Source organism: Kryptolebias marmoratus, linkage group LG22, assembly GCF_001649575.2.
Source record: "Kryptolebias marmoratus isolate JLee-2015 linkage group LG22, ASM164957v2, whole genome shotgun sequence".
In the NCBI taxonomy this organism is placed as follows: Eukaryota; Metazoa; Chordata; class Actinopteri; order Cyprinodontiformes; family Rivulidae; genus Kryptolebias; species Kryptolebias marmoratus.
In genome coordinates this window covers 6,976,232-6,994,465 of record NC_051451.1, presented here as the reverse complement: position 1 = coordinate 6,994,465, position 18,234 = coordinate 6,976,232, and the positions used below count along the sequence as shown (strand labels likewise).

At 38.6% G+C, this 18,234-nt stretch overlaps 1 protein-coding gene across 4 annotated transcripts in view; it reads left to right on the top strand.

Annotated features, from left to right (window-relative positions):
- The window catches only part of arfgef3 (ARFGEF family member 3), an 87,385-nt gene extending 69,449 nt beyond the window's left edge, over positions 1 to 17,936 (top strand). For 2 of the 4 annotated variants that reach the window (XM_025009972.2, XM_017433667.3), the window contains exons 34-42: positions 3,095 to 3,226; positions 3,333 to 3,463; positions 3,724 to 3,732; positions 9,143 to 9,361; positions 9,477 to 9,648; positions 12,067 to 12,168; positions 13,564 to 13,949; positions 14,067 to 14,538; positions 16,734 to 17,936. In XM_025009972.2, the coding sequence (XP_024865740.1) occupies positions 3,095 to 3,226; positions 3,333 to 3,463; positions 3,724 to 3,732; positions 9,143 to 9,361; positions 9,477 to 9,648; positions 12,067 to 12,168; positions 13,564 to 13,949; positions 14,067 to 14,538; positions 16,734 to 16,925 (1,815 nt within the window). In that variant the 3' untranslated portion in view covers positions 16,926 to 17,936. The remainder of the gene's footprint in view (positions 1 to 3,094; positions 3,227 to 3,332; positions 3,464 to 3,723; positions 3,733 to 9,142; positions 9,362 to 9,476; positions 9,649 to 12,066; positions 12,169 to 13,563; positions 13,950 to 14,066; positions 14,539 to 16,733) is intronic. The other 2 variants (XM_025009973.2, XM_017433668.3) reach the window with 1 other exon arrangement.
- The last annotated feature ends 298 nt before the right edge of the window (positions 17,937 to 18,234 follow it).

The window sequence follows — 18,234 nt, the reverse complement described above, 5'->3', positions numbered from 1 at the left end:
CGCTCTGAATTCTGTTGTCAGCCAAAAAGTACAGAAGCATCTGCACCTCCTCATAGCACCATGGTGTTGGTTTACGTGTTGCCATTTTAACGGATATGTTGTTGTTGTTTTTTTTCTTTTAAAGTAAATTACAAAAATTAATGCTGTGGTTGCCACATTTAAAAAATGGTGAATTTCTTGTAAAGTAGATACTCTCGTGATTTATGTCACTCTCTGGTCAATCAATGACTTGAAGTCTGTTGATGTCAAATCTTTAGTTTGACGCAGTTCGCTTGGAACCTCAGCTAAATAGGTTCCAAGAACTGAGCTGAAAGTGGGAGGGACCATCAAATGGAAAGACTCGGAACTCATGTTGAGTTAAGCTCATGGAAAAGGGCCATTAGACATTGAAAAAGTTTTTTATTATTAATATTTTTGTAAAGAAGGCCAATTTCTATTGACCTAGATTGATTTAGGACAGCAATAAAAGCAGAAAAGATCCATATAGGCACTATATATACAGGTTTTAGAACAATATATTCTTCCATCCATACAAATTGTAGAATTTGTAGAATTTCTTCCATCATGAAACACAAAAAAATTGGGAAAGAACAACCAAGATTTTTGAACAGCAAGAATTCTTTATTTGACAAGAATGAGAGAACATTTACTCAAAACCTCCAGCAGCTGCTCTCCTCAGTTCCTAGATGTTTACAGACTGATGTTAAAAGAAGAGGCGATGCTTCATGTGGGAAACATCCCAAATTTAAAAAAAAAATGTGTTGCTCTGATAAAATTGAAATTTGTGAGAGTTGCAAATTATTTTATTCTGTTTTATTTACATTTTATACAATGTCCCAACATTTTCAGAAATGGGGTTGTTACTAATCAAACAATTTATTTGAAGTTCATCTTAAATATAAAGTGGTTGTAGTACAAAAAATAAATAAATAAAAAAATAAAATGTCTATTGCCTCAGATTTTAATAAGTTTTGGTCCAGAGAAATCACTGGCAGCTCTGGATGCTGTTCACATACAGCTTATATTCCAGATTCTTTATTGCATGATATAGCTTAAAGCAGCATTTGTGGATGATACAGTGAACTGTGTTTACAGTCAGTGATTTGTGTTCCTGAGTCCATGCAGTGATGTCCAGAACAGAATCAGACCTGTTTTTAATTCACCGGCCCCTGAGGGCCCAAAGATCATGAGATCTAATACTGACTTTCAGCTTTGTCCTTGGAGCTCAGAGATTTCTGTAGATTCTTGAAATCTTTTGATAATATTACGAACTGTAGATGATGGGATTTCAAAGTCTTTCCAATTTTTCATTGGGGAACATTTATTTTTAATCAGCTTTTGTAAGTTTCTTAGTAAGTCTTTAGTAACTTTATTTCTGTGTTCAATGTGGCCAACTGATCTCTGAAGAAGCCACCATTTCTAGCAACAGGAATAAATTGAATTTAATGTATAAGTAATCAAACCCATTCTACTGTGCTACATTTGTGTAAAAGTAGGATCCAGTAAGTCGACTGAATACTTCCTTGGTCACGACAAATTCTGTGCTTTTTCTCAAATGCTGCATATTGACCTGTGAGCACCAGTGGTATCTCTTTGTGCTTAGATAATAAATAATAATTATTATTATTAGCATAATAATTCAAAAACATTTAAATGATATACACAGTTTTTTTCTTTTTCCATTTTCATCCAGGAACAGCTATGTTTAAATATTATGTTCAGCATAAGCGCTGACTTTAAAAAATATATATATATATACATTCAGACAAGCCCATGTGCCATTATACTTGGGTAGGAATGAAATTTGAACAAATGTTTCATGTTTGGAGATTGCTGTCAGTCTTTCACTTACATATACAATCCTTAATATGTAGCTTATGCTTCAGACAAACAAACGTGACCTTTCAAATGGGTTTATAAAAAAACTGCTTTTGTTTCTACCCAACTCACTCAGGTCACATCTGATCCAAAATGTGCGCTACTTTAATCTATAATACTTTGAGTAAAATCACTGAAGCCTTCTATGAGCTTTTCTGCCAACCCCACATATACAAAACAGTGTCTAACATTACATTCATGTATAATAAGTATGGCATAGATGCTATGCTGCTTTTTCTGTCACCCTGTGCTCTAACTCTGCAGTTGTATAACGTAGGAATGTCAAACTGCACAGCTGGACACCTCATGAGTTGAGCATGATCCCTATTGATGTCAAGGTCACAGGGTCAAAGGTCAAAGTCACAAAACCCTGACTGTGCTCGAGAAGGTGACCCCTATGTTTAAAACCTTGTCTGTGTTCCAGGTTGACATGCGAGTACCAAAAATTTCAACCCTTTATTCCCCAGATTGTACTGACGGGCATATTATATTCCTTTGACGGTACTCTTGGTAAAAATTGCATAATCACATGAGATATCCAGATTTATAAGACTTTGATGACTAATAACTATTGGGGAACTTATTCTGCACATATCTGTTCAATATTTTTGAAGAAAAGCAGCCAAATGATTTGTCATTGTATACCATTTGACAAAATTTCACACAAATCTGTCTGCCTAATTTTATTCCAAACAGAAACTAAATCAAGAAAATTTTATTTGGACTGAGAAAAGCTGCAGAATTAATAAAAGAAGCACTACCACACCACATGTCAAAGTTTTAAACAAAGATTTAATGCATCTGTTAGCACTTGGGGTATTGTTGGGGATGACTCTCAGCTACTACCACACAAAAATTGCTGAGTTGTACCAATTTTTGTGTTTGAAATAGATACTGTCATGTAAAGAATGTGATAACGCAGTATAAATATAAAACTGTTTATTTAACAATTATTACCAGTAGGAATGAAAACACACACACACACATAATAAACCTGTTATTAATAGTATTTATTATATACAAATCCAAGTAAATTAGTTTTTGTGCATATATGTGACAAAAATGATTTAACAATATTAGTGTTACTGTTTTTTTGGAGGGGAGGTTTGAGCAAAAGATTATACATCTACATTAGACCTCTAAAAGTGAATCTGAGATAGTTGGTTTATCTTGTCGAACACACAATGGGTATTTTCTTTTTATCCTCTTTTTGTAGAACCTTCTAGTGTGTTTTCATAGTGGTTCAGACAGTTTTTCTGGAGATGCCTGTGAGGTGAAGGTGGCGGCTCCATCTCACTCTCCATCAGCTGAAGCAGAGTACTGGCGGGTCAAAGCCATGGCTCAGCAGGTTAGTCTGAATTTAGTGTCGGTTTGATTATGTTTACTGTTTTTTATCTTTTAATAACCTAAAATGTCAAAAGTTTAACATGTTTTCTTTCCTCTGTTTGTCCCAGGTCTTCATGTTGGATACCCAGTGCTCTCCAAAGACGCCCAACAGCAAGGAAGGCTTTGAGCATGCCCAGTCCTGTGTGCTCATCATCGAGCTGCCGTCTGACCAACAGTCCAATGGACACGCTCAGAAGAGGTGAACACAAAAGCACACACTGCTGCATGGTTTTGTCTCTGAATGATCATAGCTGATGTTTGTGATTTCATCCTCAAACCTCAAACTAAACCTGCATTCCACTGCTCCTTTATAAAATTGTCTAATTTATGTCAGGATTTTAGTCTCAGATTTGTTTTCTTTTTTGTTCAAGATAAGTCTAAACTTTTTTTTTTTATAGAAAAAGTCTGAATAAAGTCTCATTCACTCTCTTTGTTTGTCCTTCTGCTGCTGTGTTGCAGAAAAATTGGGTAAGGCTTTTTGTGACATCTTTGACATTGTATCTGTGAGATTTATTAGAGTTAGAGATGTTCACTTGCAGCATCCATCTGTAGCATGTTCGTAATCACGCTGCGTCATTCATCAACAGAGCTGCACAATGTGGAGAAAATACACAAATAATCAGTTGTGTTTAATTAGAATGGAATATGAACAAACCAGAAAGATAAATTTACAAAATATTTGTGTATTTGACCTCATAGTACTTAAAAATAAACATGAATCTATGTTCTACTGTAGTTATGATGCACACACATTGTATACAGGAAGAAAGAATTTAAATAATTTGATATTTGGTTTCCAGGTACATCTCAGGAAATCAGAATAAAATTTTAAAAAATTAATTAATTTCAGCAATTACTTTTAAAAGTGAAACTGTTATAAAGATTCATTCCACACAGAGCGATGTATTTTTGGTGTTTGCTTACAGCTAGTGCAAACCCCAAAATTCAGTTTCTCAGAAAATTAGAAAAATACACAAGACCAATAAAAATGATTTCTTTAAAGAAATGGTCTACTGAAAAGTGTGTTCACATCATGTACAGTGTATGCACTACATACTTGGTTGGGGCTCCTTTTGCATGATTTCCTGCATCAATGTGGCGTGGCATAGAGGCCATCAGCCTGTGGACCTGAGGGCTTCTGGAAGCCCAGGTTGCTTTGATTGTGACCTTTGACTTGTCTGCAGTTTGGGGTCCTGTGTCTCTCATCTTCCTCTTGTCAAAACCTAAAAGATTGTCTGTGAGGTTTCGGTCAGACCAGTTTGTTGGTCAGACATGATAAAAGGATCATTAAAGCAGGTATTGGTCCTTTTGGCAGTGAGGGCAGGTGCCAAGTCCTGCTGGAAAATAAATCAGCATCTCCATAAAGCTTATCAGTAGAGGGAAGCATGACGTGCTCTAAAATGTCCTGGTAGTCTGCTGCACAGACTTTGGACTTGATAAAACCCATTGAACCAACAATAGAAGATGACATGGCTCCTCAAATCTTCATTGGGTGAAAACTTCATCACTAGACGTCAAGCAGCTTGGACTCTGTGCCTCAACATTTTTCCTTCAGACTCTGGGACCTTAATGTCCAAATGAAATGCAAAGTTTACTTGAAATTTAGAACTGTGTGGAATTAATCTATATAACCTATAAGTTTCACTTTTTGAATTTAATTACTGAAATGAATTATCTTTTTAATCAATATGCTAATTTATTGCTATGCACCTGTATGTGAGGCGACTTGCTTAGGGTAAGAAAGATTTCTTCAGGGTAAGACATTTTTGTCCTGCCCTGCTTCCTCTGATCATTAAAGGCAATTGAGTGCTTCTACCATTGCATTTACACTGCAGGTCTTAATGGTCAATTCCAATTTTTTGCTGAGATCCAATTTTGTTCCGTGGTCATTCACGTTATAATTTAAATGCCACTGTCAGAATCTAGTGTAAACAGTCTATGGTTCTAAATGCACAGAAAAAGACATGACATCACACATAAAATGCTGTGTTTATGGAAGAAATGTGGATACTACATATATAAGTGTGTCTGTATCAATTTTGAAGTTGATGTGCAATCAGAGCCACCTAAATTATTGTCTGCCATGCTTGTTTTGAGGTAAACTGAATGAGAGGTATCCTGATGGAGATTGTGTACTATAACATTGTGGCAGGGGAGACTGTGGCCAGACAAGATCAGATGGTGGTGTGTACAATGACTGTGTATTTGTTTCTTCATTTATTTGTTTATTGAGGTCCCCATTTGCTGCAGTAGAACTACAGCTATTCACCACTGTTGTGGTGAAGATGAGGAAAAGAGTAATGACAGAGAAGAGGACCACGTGGTGAAAGTTGAGGAACGAAGAATGTTGTGAGGAGTTCAGAAAGGAGCTGTTAAAGGTCCTGTGTGGTAAGAAAGACCTTCCAGATATCTGGGCTACTACAGCCACAGTGATTAGAGAGACAGGTGGGAAGGTACATGGTATGTCATCTCGACAGAAAAAAGATGATAAGGAAACCTGGTGGTAGAATAGTGAAGTGCAGGAAGTTATCCAGAGGAAGAGGTTAGCCAGGAAGAAATGGGACAGTGAGAGGACTGAAGAGAGTAGATGTGAATATAGAGAGATGCAACACAGGGCAAAGAGGGAAACCAGAAGGTGTATGATGAGTTGTACAAGAGGCTGAACACTAAGGAAGGAGAGAAGGACTTGTATTGACTGGCAAGAGAGAGGGACCAGGCTGGAAAGGATCTGCAGCACGATAGGCTTGTTAAAGATAGAAATGGTAATGCTCTAACAAGAGAGGCGAGTTATGAGTGATCGGAAGATGAAAGGAGTACACTGAGTAGCTGATGAATGAAAGGGGAAGAAGAGTAGAGGCCATAGAAACTATGGACAAGGAAGTGGAAAAGATTAGTGAGAATGAGGTTTGGAAAGCTATGAAGAGGATGAAGAAGGTGAAGGTAGTTGGACCCGATGACATACCAGTGGAGGTATGAAAATGTCTTGGAGAGATGGCAGTGAGATTTTCAACTCGATTATTTAATGGCATTTTTGAGAGTGAGAAGATGTCTGAGGAATGGAGGAGAAGTGTGCTGGTGCCCATTTTAAGAACAAGTGTGATGTACAGAGTTGTAGCAGCTAGAGGGGAATTAAGCTGATGAGCCACACAATGAAGATCTAGGAGAGATTTGTTGAAGCTAGACTTAGACAAGAGGTGACTATTTGTGAGCAGCAGTGTGGTTTTATTCTAAGAAAGAGCACCACAGGTGCCATCTTTTCTATGAGGATGCTGATTGAGAAGTACAGAGAGGGTCAGAAAGAACTTCATTGTGTTTTTGTGGATTTAGAAAAAGCAAATGACAGAGTGCTGAGGGTGGAGCTGTAGTTGTATGAGGAAATCTGGAGTGGCAGAGAAGTATGTTAGACTGGAACAGGACATGTATGAGGACAGCAGGACAGTGGTGAGGTGCACTGTAGGAGTGACAGATAGCTTCAATGTGGAGGTGGGAGTGCATCAAGAATCATCTCCGAGCCCCTTCTTGTTTGCTCTGGTGATGGACAGACTAACATATGAGGTCAGCCAGGAGTCCCCATGGACTATGATGTTTGCAGATGACATTGTGATCTGTGGAGAGAACAGGGAACACATGGAAGAGAACTTGGAGAGGTGGAGGTATGCACTTGAAAGATGAGGAAAGAAAGTCAGCTGTAGCAAGACAGTACATGTGTATGAATGAGAGAGAGGCAGGTGAAACGGTGAGGCTACAAGGAGCAGAGGTCACAAAGGTGCAAGACTTCAAGTATTTACAGTGTGGTAAATAGGTGAAGGAGAGAGTCCAGGAAGGATGGGGTGGATGGAGAAAATTTGTATGGTTGTATGGTTTAGAGACAGTGGGACTGACAAAAAGACAGGAGACAGAACTGGAAGTGGCAGAGCTGAAGATGTTAAGGTTCTCCTTGGGAGTGATGAGGATGGATAGGATTAGGAATGAGGTCATCAGAGGTACAGCACAGGTTGAAGGACTGGGAGGTAAAGTTAGAGAGGCCAGACTGAGATAGTTTGGACATGTGCAGAGGAGGGATAGTGGGTATATTGGTAGAAGGATGTTAGAGATGCAGCTGCCAGGAAAAAAGCAACATTACCATTCAGACTGAGACTGTTTTGAGAAACATCAGATACGTATCCAGTTTAGTACCATATATGAACGTGATCTGGGTTGCTTATGAAAAAGTCTAAATTGTCATATTCAGACTGTCATAAAAATTCATATATGGGCTACATATGGGCAAAAAAATGGATTTGGGAGGCTTTTGTCTGCAGTGTCAACATAGCCTATGAGTCTGTTGTAACTACCAGCACTTCTCATTCACAGCAGCTGTCCCTCTTAATTGGTGTACTTGGTTTTAGTACTAGGAAATAGATCAGTGCCCTGGATAGTAGTCTCCAAGGGTCTGTAAACTAATAGTGCTAAAAACTGTTTGTAGGAACCATAATATGTAGATGTACTTGTACAAGAATGGATGCAGCTTTTGCATGCTGCTTCAGTTTATATCTGGAGCACCATAAAATTGTTTTACAATAGTCATTGTTTTCAAACTGTAAGGAAGTACAGTAAGGCTTCATTGCTTTAGTTGTACAAGGAAGAAGCATTGTGCGGCGTTGTACATGTATTACATTGTTTGTTGGTTTTTGCATTGCAACACAATCCTTTTTGTAGACATTTTACTGTATAGTTCTAAGTGTTACATGTAGCTTCCTGCCTGCAGCATTAAATGTTGACTTTAATGATCATTTGTTCCATCCATCCATCCATCCATCCATCCATCCATCCATCCATCCATCCATCATCTTCTTCTTGTTCCGGAGTCAGGTCACGGAAGCAGCAGCTTGAGCAGGGAGACGCAGACATCTCTTTCTATAGCCACCTCTTCCAGCCCTTCCAGGGGTCCGAGTGCTTCCTGAATAACCAAACTTTTCACCCTATCTCTAAGTGAGATCCCAGCTACCCTGCAGAGAAAATTCATTTTGACCACTTGTATCCCAGATCTTATTCTTTCGGTCACTACCCAAAGTTCAAGATCATAGGTGAGGGTAGGAAGGTAGACCGACCAGTAAACAAAGAGGTTTGCCTTGCAGCTCAACTCCCTCTTCACCACAACAGACTGGTACAAAGTATGCAATACTGCAAAGCCACACTGATCCGCCTGTCAATTTTACTCTCCATTCTTCCCTCAGTCAGGAACAAAACTCTGAAATACTTAAACTCCTCTGCTTGAGGCAGAACCTCATTCCCAATCTGAAGATAGGAGTCCACCCTTTTCCAACTGGGAACCATGGTCTTAGATTTTGAGATGCTGATTTTCATCCTAGCTGCTTCACACTCTTCTACAAACATCCAGTGAGAGTTGGAGATCACGGCACAATGACGCCAACAGGACCACATCTGCAAATGCCAGAGAAGGAATCCCGAAGCCACTGAACTGGGCCGCACTCCATTCCCTGGCTGCACCAAAGAATTCTGTCCATAAAAGTCATGAACAGAATCGGTGACAACAGGCAGCCCTGGTGACGTCCAACTGTCACCCTAAAGAGGTCCGACTTACTGCCGGCAATGCAAACCAGACTCTTGCACTGTTTGCATAGGGACTGAATGGCCCACAACAACAGACCCCAATCTCATACCCATGAAGCACCGCCATAGGGTACCCCGGGGAACACAGTTGAATGCCTTCTTCAAGTCCACAAAACACATGTATACTGGTTGGGCAAACTTCCAAACCTTTTTGGAATATTAGTATTGTATTAGTGTATTATTACCAAGGCTAAAAGATTATATTTTTTATTTTATTTATTTTTATGATAAATGCTGATTGAATGTGATCTTAACCTCCATGCAGAATCCCATTCCGGACCATCGTGGTGAGCCTATTGTCGCACCAGGTTCTGCTCCAAAATCTCTACGACATCCTGCTGGAAGAGTTCGTCAAGCAGCCTGAAGCTAACGAGAGGATCACACCTGTGACCTCTGACCCCAGCAGACCCACAGCTGGCTTCCTCCGCTACATCTCTATGACTAATTTAGCCATAATCTTGGATCTGCTGCTGGACTCTTACAGGTCACTAGGGATCCATGATCCAGCTGTTTTCTTTAGAACTAAATTCAGATGGGTAATGTTGATGTTGAAAAGCTTTAGCCAACTAGTTTGCAGTGTGTTGATCTCTTATCTGCAGGACGGCGCGGGATTTTGACACTCGTCCGGGTCTGAAGTACCTGCTGATGAAAGTGTCAGGTGTTTGTGGAGCAGCTAATCTGTACCGTCAGTCTGCCATGAGCTTCAACCTTTACTTCCAGGCATTACTGTGCGCCACGCTGAGCCAGGCTGAAAGCATGACAGCACAGCAGGTGGGAACCAATCAACAAAATGTCTTAGTGGTTTTAGAATAATGTTGTTGTGTCAAATTAAACTCTGCTTTTAGTTTAAATAATCACACTTTTAAACTAAACTTGTGTTTTAACATATTTAGCCTATTGTTTCACTGCACAAACTGAACTGCTGTAGGTCAGTGTTTTTTAGCAGCCATAATTCAAGTCTTCAAAGAAACTCAGATAAGACTACTTAACATAAAGGTTTAATGAGCTACAGTTCGCAGCACCAAACAACATATGGGAAAAAAAAGTGTTAAAAAAAAGGTTTTGTGAAGGAAATTTGATTCCTTTAATATGACTATAAAGTGTTTAAAACGTGATCTTCAGCTTGACTAACAGAGCTAATAATTGGCTTTTGGACTGTATGCTAACATTATTATAATGGATTGAGCTGAAGTTTACTTAATTACTTTAGATTGAAGTGAAGTGGTGTGAATGATTTGTATTTATTTCTAATAAATAGAACTGAATTAAATTAGGTTGTATTTAGTTGGACACAAATTTCAGTTGGTTTCTCTGTAATGAAGAGACATCTGTTGTGGAGTACTGCTTTACAAATAAAACAAGATAAATAGGAAGTTTTTTATGCTTTAATGTGTACCAGTACTGTATGTAATCTTATATGCACTTAGTTTTATTTTATTTTCTAAATAATGATGGCAATTTACATTTTTTGAGTGCTCCTCAAATCATACCTCTGCCAGATTGTACCCTCAGTTATACCCAGCAGTTGTCATTTTGTACAAATTGCATACAAAATAGCTACTACTGTACACCCATGCACAAAACGTATGCATACATCCTGATATACATTTATGCATGCAAAGGCGCCAGTCATCTACATTGTGGGACACACAATGGCTTAATCGTGGTGTGAAAATTACACGTGTCAGGCAGAGACTCTCAGTGCAGATGTATTGAGCTTATATGAAATGCAAAGAAATCACAACCTTCTGTTTTCAGGTAAACATAAACTTTATTATAATTTCACAATTTTAAGAATAAAAATAGTCCAAGTCTGCTTTTCTTCAACAAAAGTGTCTTCTTACCAAGTTAAATTCTCATTGTTGAAGTAGCTGCCAGGATGGGTAAACGGGGCCAATGTACATTCAAAGTGGACAAAAGTGGTTGTGAAATGAGTTGGGGCAGGTACAGAGAGAACTTTTTTTTTGTACCCACAAAGTCAGAGTACGAAGTGAGGAAAACTACAAAAAAACCTGGCAGACGGATAAATTGTTCTGGAGCCATTTTTTAAAGTTTTTGTGTAGAAGCCTATATTACACTCAATAGGTCCATCACATTAAGTCTAATTAAAACACATTATTTTTTTGATGCTGTTAACCGTTGTAGCACCTTTTGTCACTTTCAGCCTGAAACTTTCTGTTTTACTTCCTGTCTCTTTAAACCACCTTCTCCCCTCCTGAAAGGCCCAGTATGGTCTGATTGGTTGACAGATTGGTCAGAAGTAGCACACTGAGATTGGGCCAAACAAGGCTGATATAATGCCAACTTTTTGCATGCTGATGTCATTATATAACCAAAGGAAAATCCGGGACTGAATTTGAGGCATTTAGGAGCACTGTGATATGTGGAAAAGAATGACCCCCTGATGGTGCAGACTTTAAAAGACTTTGTATCCTTGCAGGCTTTTTACATGTTGCAAAAGCTGCAACAAACTTAAAATATCGAATAATTTTTTTTTTAAAGAAATTTATGGCCTTTTTAAGAATAATGCAAAACTTTACAAAAAAAGGATGTTGTCAAGGAACATGCACATAAAATCGTTAGGATGACTAGGTAGAATTTTTTAAAGTACTTTTGAAAAACAGTTCATATAGTTTGGTACATGTTCATTAAAACATAAAGGTTTTGAGATGGTAAATTCTAAGATGTAGTGCATCAACATTGTTTTATGCCACTGAGGAGAGGTAAACACTCGCTGATGCTTTTTTGTCTCTCTGATGTAATAATGTCTCTTTATGCTGGAGATGGTAACACAATTCAATTAAATATGATGTAAAAATCAAGCATGTGCAAGTTTTTGTAGCTAAAAAACTTGGTTTCTCTCTTTTTTTACCTTACAAATGTTAAAATCCAGTTTTACTTTGATATTTCTGTGTGTTTGTTAGGTGTAATGAAAGAAGGTCAGTGCAGGTATTTCACGTTTGGATTATACGCATCAGAAAAAAAATAACAGATTAATATGAATTCAACTCATCTATTAAAATGTCTAATTTCCTGCATACTTTGGCACCCGTTTGTCAAATACATTAACAATTTAAAAGCATCTTGGTGATGACCTTGCAACAAATTAGCTGACACTTTTAAAAGTCTACTAACACATTGTTTGTATTAAAAATAGTACTCCTTTTCACATTCTTTCATTGTGTTCAGGTGAAGAGGATCCTGTATGAGGAAGAGGAGGGGAGCTCTGACTCCTCACATCCTGGCTCCGGCTCCTCTGAGGATGAAGATATCTTTGAAGAAACAGCACAGGTGACACAAACACATAGATCTTAACCTGTAGAACAAAGATGTTCTCAGTTAAATTGCAGTGATCCACCGCTTGTTTTGTATGTTTGCTCAGTTACAAAGAAATAAGGTGTCTTTAATTTTTGTGGTAGTTTATTCTTATTAGTTGAAGACAGAATATCAACCAAAAATCCAGATAAAACACATTACATAAACAGTACACACTGATTTCTGTGTCATTGAATGAAATAAGTATTTTATTCCCAAGCAAAACAGGACTTAATACTTTTACATGACGGAGAAACCTTTGCTAGCTTGCTAGCAAGATGGCAAAAGCTTATTGTCGTTGGTCTCCAGGTTTGTTCACATCCTACGAGGGTTTTGTTACAATCCTCCTTTTAGAAATTTTTTAAATCTTTTCATTTTCTTGGCTGCTGCTTGGCAACGTAAAGCTTCAACTACTTCCACAGATTTTCTAAAGGACTGAAGTCTGGAGACTGGCTAGGTCACTTCATGACCTTAATGTACTACTTTAGCCATTCCTTTGTGTCCTTGGTGGTATGTTTTGGATCATTGTCATGCTGGAAGCCCCATTCATGACCCATCTTTAGTGTACAATATGTAGGCCCATGCATTGGCCCCTCAGGGGTGTGAAGTTGTCTTGTACCCTTAGCAGAAAAAAACATCCCAATGCAGGATGTGTCTGCCTCTGTGCTTGACTGAGGGGACAGTGTTCTTCGGGTTATATTCAGCATTTCTCTGGAAGATTTCAGGCCACCTCCTGTATTCTATGACTGATGTCACAGCTGATAAGGTACTAACTACTGATAACTATTTGACAAAACATCACTTCAAAAATGACCATCCCTTTAATGATCTCTTCTTGTGTAGTTATGGACTGATGCCTCACGTTTCTCATCATCATGTTCACCCCATGAAGCAAGATCTTCATGGAGCTCTAGACTGAGGGCGATCAATGATTATTTTATATTTCTTTTATTTCCCAATGATCCCACCAGCAGGTGTCACCTTCTAACAAGCTTATGGCTGACGATCTTGGCTCTCTTTTCTAGCCTTGTGCAGATCTACTATCTGGTTCCCGATGTTCTTTGACCATTACTGAACATTGCCCATGGTGGTGGAGAGGTTGTGTTTTAAACACATTTGTGATGGTTATAATTGCTGTGCTGTATAGGCACATGACCAATTTGTTCATAAACTTTAACATTTGGAAACCAAGAAAAATGATGAGTTGTTTTGAACATTTGATTTTTTTTTAAACCCCAAGAGATCAAAGGAAATTATTTCTGGAAAAAGTATCATTTAAAAAAATGATCCCAGTTAGTTCTCCTGCTTCTTGATGTAGTGAATTCTTGTTTTTTCCAGTTTAACATGGAACATCTGTGTTTGTTCTGGTAGGTGAGCCCCCCTCGTGGTCGGGAGAAGCGTCACCCATGGCAGACTCCCGTCCCCTTGCTCAGCGTGCAGCCTCTGGGCAGTGCCGACTGGGCCTGGCTGGTCAAACGGCTCTACAAGGTGTGCATGGATCTGTGCAACAGCTACATCCAGATGCACCGGGACCTCGAGAGCACGCTGGAGGAGACATCGCTGCTGAGAGGAGGAAGTGCAGGAGGAGGAGGAGATCATGTCTTCTTCTTGCCCCTCTTTCAGTCTGAGACTTCCACACCGACCTCTGCAGGTGGGCTCTCAGCAAGGGGGACTCCATCAGAAGAAGGCGGGTATAGGGGTCAGGGAGTGGACCTGAGTTCAGCGTCACCAGGAGACACACCCAGTCCAAGATTCAGGTCTGAGATCAGTCTAAAGTAATCATGATGATTAATTATCAATTTGGCCTTTCAGCGCAACACTGAAAACACTTGTCTCATAAAGATCAAATCAGATGTTTTTTCTGTCTTTTACAGCTTCACAGGCAGCCTGCCCCATCACTTCCAGATCGGAGGAGAAAAGAGGGATTCCAGCATTGCAGGAAACTCAGTAGGAGCAGCTCCCAGCAGTGCTGCTCCTGGAAGGAGAAAGGATTGGTGGGAAAGTGCTGGTAACAAACTGTACACCATTGCCACAGACAAAACCATCAGCAAGCTCATGATGGAGTACAAACGCAGGAAACAGCCACAGCAGCAGCAGCAGCAGGTGCAGCAGAGCCACATCAACCTGTTCATGAAGGAGCAGGGCCGAGCGGCGACAGGAGGAGGGGAGAGGAGGGGTCCTGTGGAGCTGCAAAGACCCCAGCAGCTGGTGGACCAACAGGGACCCCCTCTGAGGCACTCGGTCAGCGCTGGCCCTGAAGTGCTGAGGCAGGAGAAAAGGCCGCGGTCGGGATCCACCATCATCTCCCACAGCATCTCTCTGAGGGACTCCGAGGCTCAGATACAGGTATGTCCGTTTGATTTGATTACAATTCAGAGGGCTGTGGTGCAATTATAAAACAATTATTATCAATGCATCTCAATTATCTGTGATCATCACCTTTGTAAATAAACACCAAAAGTATGCTGGAAAGTTTGTGATGTTTATCCAAAACACTGCAAAACTGAAATACAGAAACAGAAATACAAATTTACAACCTTAAAAAACTGACTTTTTTTACATATATAAACACTAATTTATATATTTTCATGTCCAATGAATGCACTATAACATATGTGAGAAACCCTATTAATGACAGGCTGCTGCTAACTTAATATTGAAAAACAATAGAAAAGTTATTGTGATGAGCATTGTGTTTGTCTCTGGTCATATTTACATAAATCAAACATTTCATATTTTTACTAAAGACAATCATTTTTTCATAACTTCAGCCATTACTTACAGACATATATTATTCAGGGTAGAAAAGAGATATAACAACACACTGCAGCTTGTTTCAACTACGGCAAATCTACAAGGACAAACAGCACTGTGCAGCAACTACTCCACTGATTTGAAAATTTAAATTATTGGTAACAAAATCAATTTTTGACATTGAAAATCAATTCAGAACCATCTGTTTGAAATGTTATGCATTTAAAAATAAATTAGAACCCCCTCCTCTAGAACAGTCTGGGTGCGTGTAAAAAAGAAAAAAACAAAAAAATCATGTCAGGTTTTTGTTTTTGAAAAGTGGAAGTATTTATAAGATGACAAAGAAGTAGAGAGCACAATGAATAGTTGTTTTCTAAAACTTTCGCTGAAAATCTGTCCATAATAAAACCTCCAGGTTTAATGTTTTAATTGCAGAAAACTAAAAGTAAATCTTAACTCTTGAAAATATCTAAATAGTCACATCTAGGTTTTAACCCCATGTATCATGCACTGAGATATTTTGCTGAAATGGCAAAAAAAAGAAATGGTTTTAAAATTTGAAGAAAAATAATCACAGTTTTTATTGAAATTTCATTTCAAACAGGATACAAAGATTTTATAAATCTTATTTACAATTATTTAACCTTACATTTTATCGCCCTTAACATATAATGAATATTTTACGCTACTTGTATTAGGTTTTTGATGCATCCATGTATGTAAAAAAATAATCCACAGTGTTTTAATATAAACTAGGGACAATAATTTGTCACAAAAATATTAAGCCATAAACAATACAGAAAATTTTCTTTTGTGGTTATATTTTAGGTTAGTTTGCTTTTAAAGGTGTCAGTCCATCTTTAAACCAAACTTACTCAATGATTATTCTTCTGTTTCCATCAAAGCTCCATCAGGTGCTGCGTGCGTTGAGTTTTGATATCAGTCAATTGTAAATAACATTTGCAAAAAACTGTACAAAATTTCCTCTTAGACATTTTGGTGATTTTGTTGAAACAAGTGAGAAAACTAGCCGTCTTTCAGGCTCCACAGCTCCGACATGCTTCACAGCAGAAAGATCAAAGTTTAAATAGGTCACAGAAAGTTAAACTTTACATGACTGAACTAACATTTTGTTATCTTTTATAGTTTTTACACAACCACAGTTTAAGTTTTATGATTTTTGAGAATGTTTAACTTGGTGTAATATCACATGCACTAACTTTTGAGCTGTCTAAATGTTCCAAAACTATTTCTTCATTTACTCACTGCTATAAGACTTAGTTCCTCCAGAATGCTGATTGCACACAACCAAACTCCCATAGACTTCCACTGTATTGGAGCTCCAATATTTTCTCTTCAGTACTGGAAGTGAAGGGTCTTTTTTTAGCATGTTATATCTTTTACATAAAACACTGTAGACATAAAAATGTGTGGATTTATTTATACGACCTGCGTGTTTCTGACATGTTACTCATCAAAATGTCTGCATTTTGTTGACTTAAAAAATTACACAAGTAAGTTCAAAAATACTTTTGATCTTTATAGAGGAAAGTTGATGTATGTTGGGTAGTAACTTCAGAAGTTCTTCAGAAATTTTCTTGTTTACTAAAAACAGTTTTAAAGTCTCAAACTGCCTTTTTCTTTTTACAAGTTTAGTTTGCATCTCCTCCCATAGATTTAAATAAACCCATCAATCAGGAATAGTGTGCTACAAATAATATTTGCATGGGTATTGATCAGTTTGATCGTGTAATGATGTTTAAACCTTTCTCCCCCCCCCCCTGCAGGCTTGGACCAACATGGTCCTGACTCTCCTGAATCAGGTCCTCCTCCTGACGGACTCCTCGTTCCTGGCGCTGCAGCCGGCGCTCTACCCCTGCCTCACTCAGCTCTCCTGTCACGTGACCGACACCCGCGTGCGCCATGCGCTGCGCGAGTGGCTCGGCCGGGTCGGCAGACTCTACGACATCATTGGGTGACGTCCCAGTGAGGTACCCACGCAGGCTGTCGCTCAGTTAAGGGCGGAAGCACAAGAGACGCTGTGCGGAAGGAGAGGAGTTTGACATTTTGTTGTCATAATGAGAAAGCACCAGGCAGACATCACACCTTCCCAGGGTTGAGGGATTTTCGCTGATTGACCAAATTTATTGTGTTTGTAAAGAATTATTTATATCATGGAAGGGATTTGATTGTAAATGTGCCATTTCTGCTCCCGCTCCTTGTTTAAATGGTGGATTTGTGGACCCCAAAGCTCACACAGTGAAGACTAATTTGCTGATTTGTCTCCTATTTTTCCACATTAGTGATGTCAAAATTACTGCTTTGCTGATAATCATTACCATGGTGTTGCTGTACCATATTTTATACTTATTGGTCCATGTGACGTTTTGTTGTTCGTTTCTGCATTTCTTAATATAAAGGAGGAAAATGAAGCTAGAATTTTGTCCTCTCACTATCTGAGATGTTTTTAATGTCAACACCTTGCCAAGTCTTAGTAGAAATGTCCTTGTGCATGTGCATTTGTCTGCTTGTTGCTTAATTTGGAAGAAAGAAAAACCAGCTCATGTACTTCATGATGCTACAAAACCTCCACAGGGTGCCTTTAGGAGTTGTTTTAATGAGATGCTGTTTAGATTCATCCAAGTTTTGGTCATTGTTGCATCACCCTTATAATTAATGATTTAGCATTCCTTAAAATAATCCATATTGCCCACCACCTTTCATGCCAGACTTTTAATATAAGATTATTTCATGCTAAAGAGGAACGAAGCTCCAAGGTCAAACCTTGTAAATGCTGTCAGTCGCGTGCGATTCTGTGAAATCTTGCTAGGTCTTCTAAGATGTTTTAGCACTCTGTATGTGTCGAAGATGACTCTCAGCGTCTACTACACCAAAATTCGTTCAATATCTGTAAAACTGACTTTATTTTGGCAAAGGTCAATTAGCTGTAGTGGCCATCTTTAATTGGATTTACTCCAAAGTTAATCAGTTGTAGATGTACATCCAATAATCACTTTCAGAGAGATTCATTCAAATTTGTTTAGTGGTTTATGAGACATTTTGCTAACAGACAGGGTTGATGCCAACAGTTAATGCCAAAGTTTTAAAGAGAAAGTATCATGCAATGTGTAATGTTCAGAGAATGTGTCTGTCAACTGTAGCTAATGGCAAGGATTTAAAAACAGATTTTTTTCCAGGATCAGTCAGTGCTCGAAGTATCAGTTGGAAATGACTCCCAGCTACAACCACACCAGGTTTTAGCCCAATACCTGTAAAATTGGCTGAGTT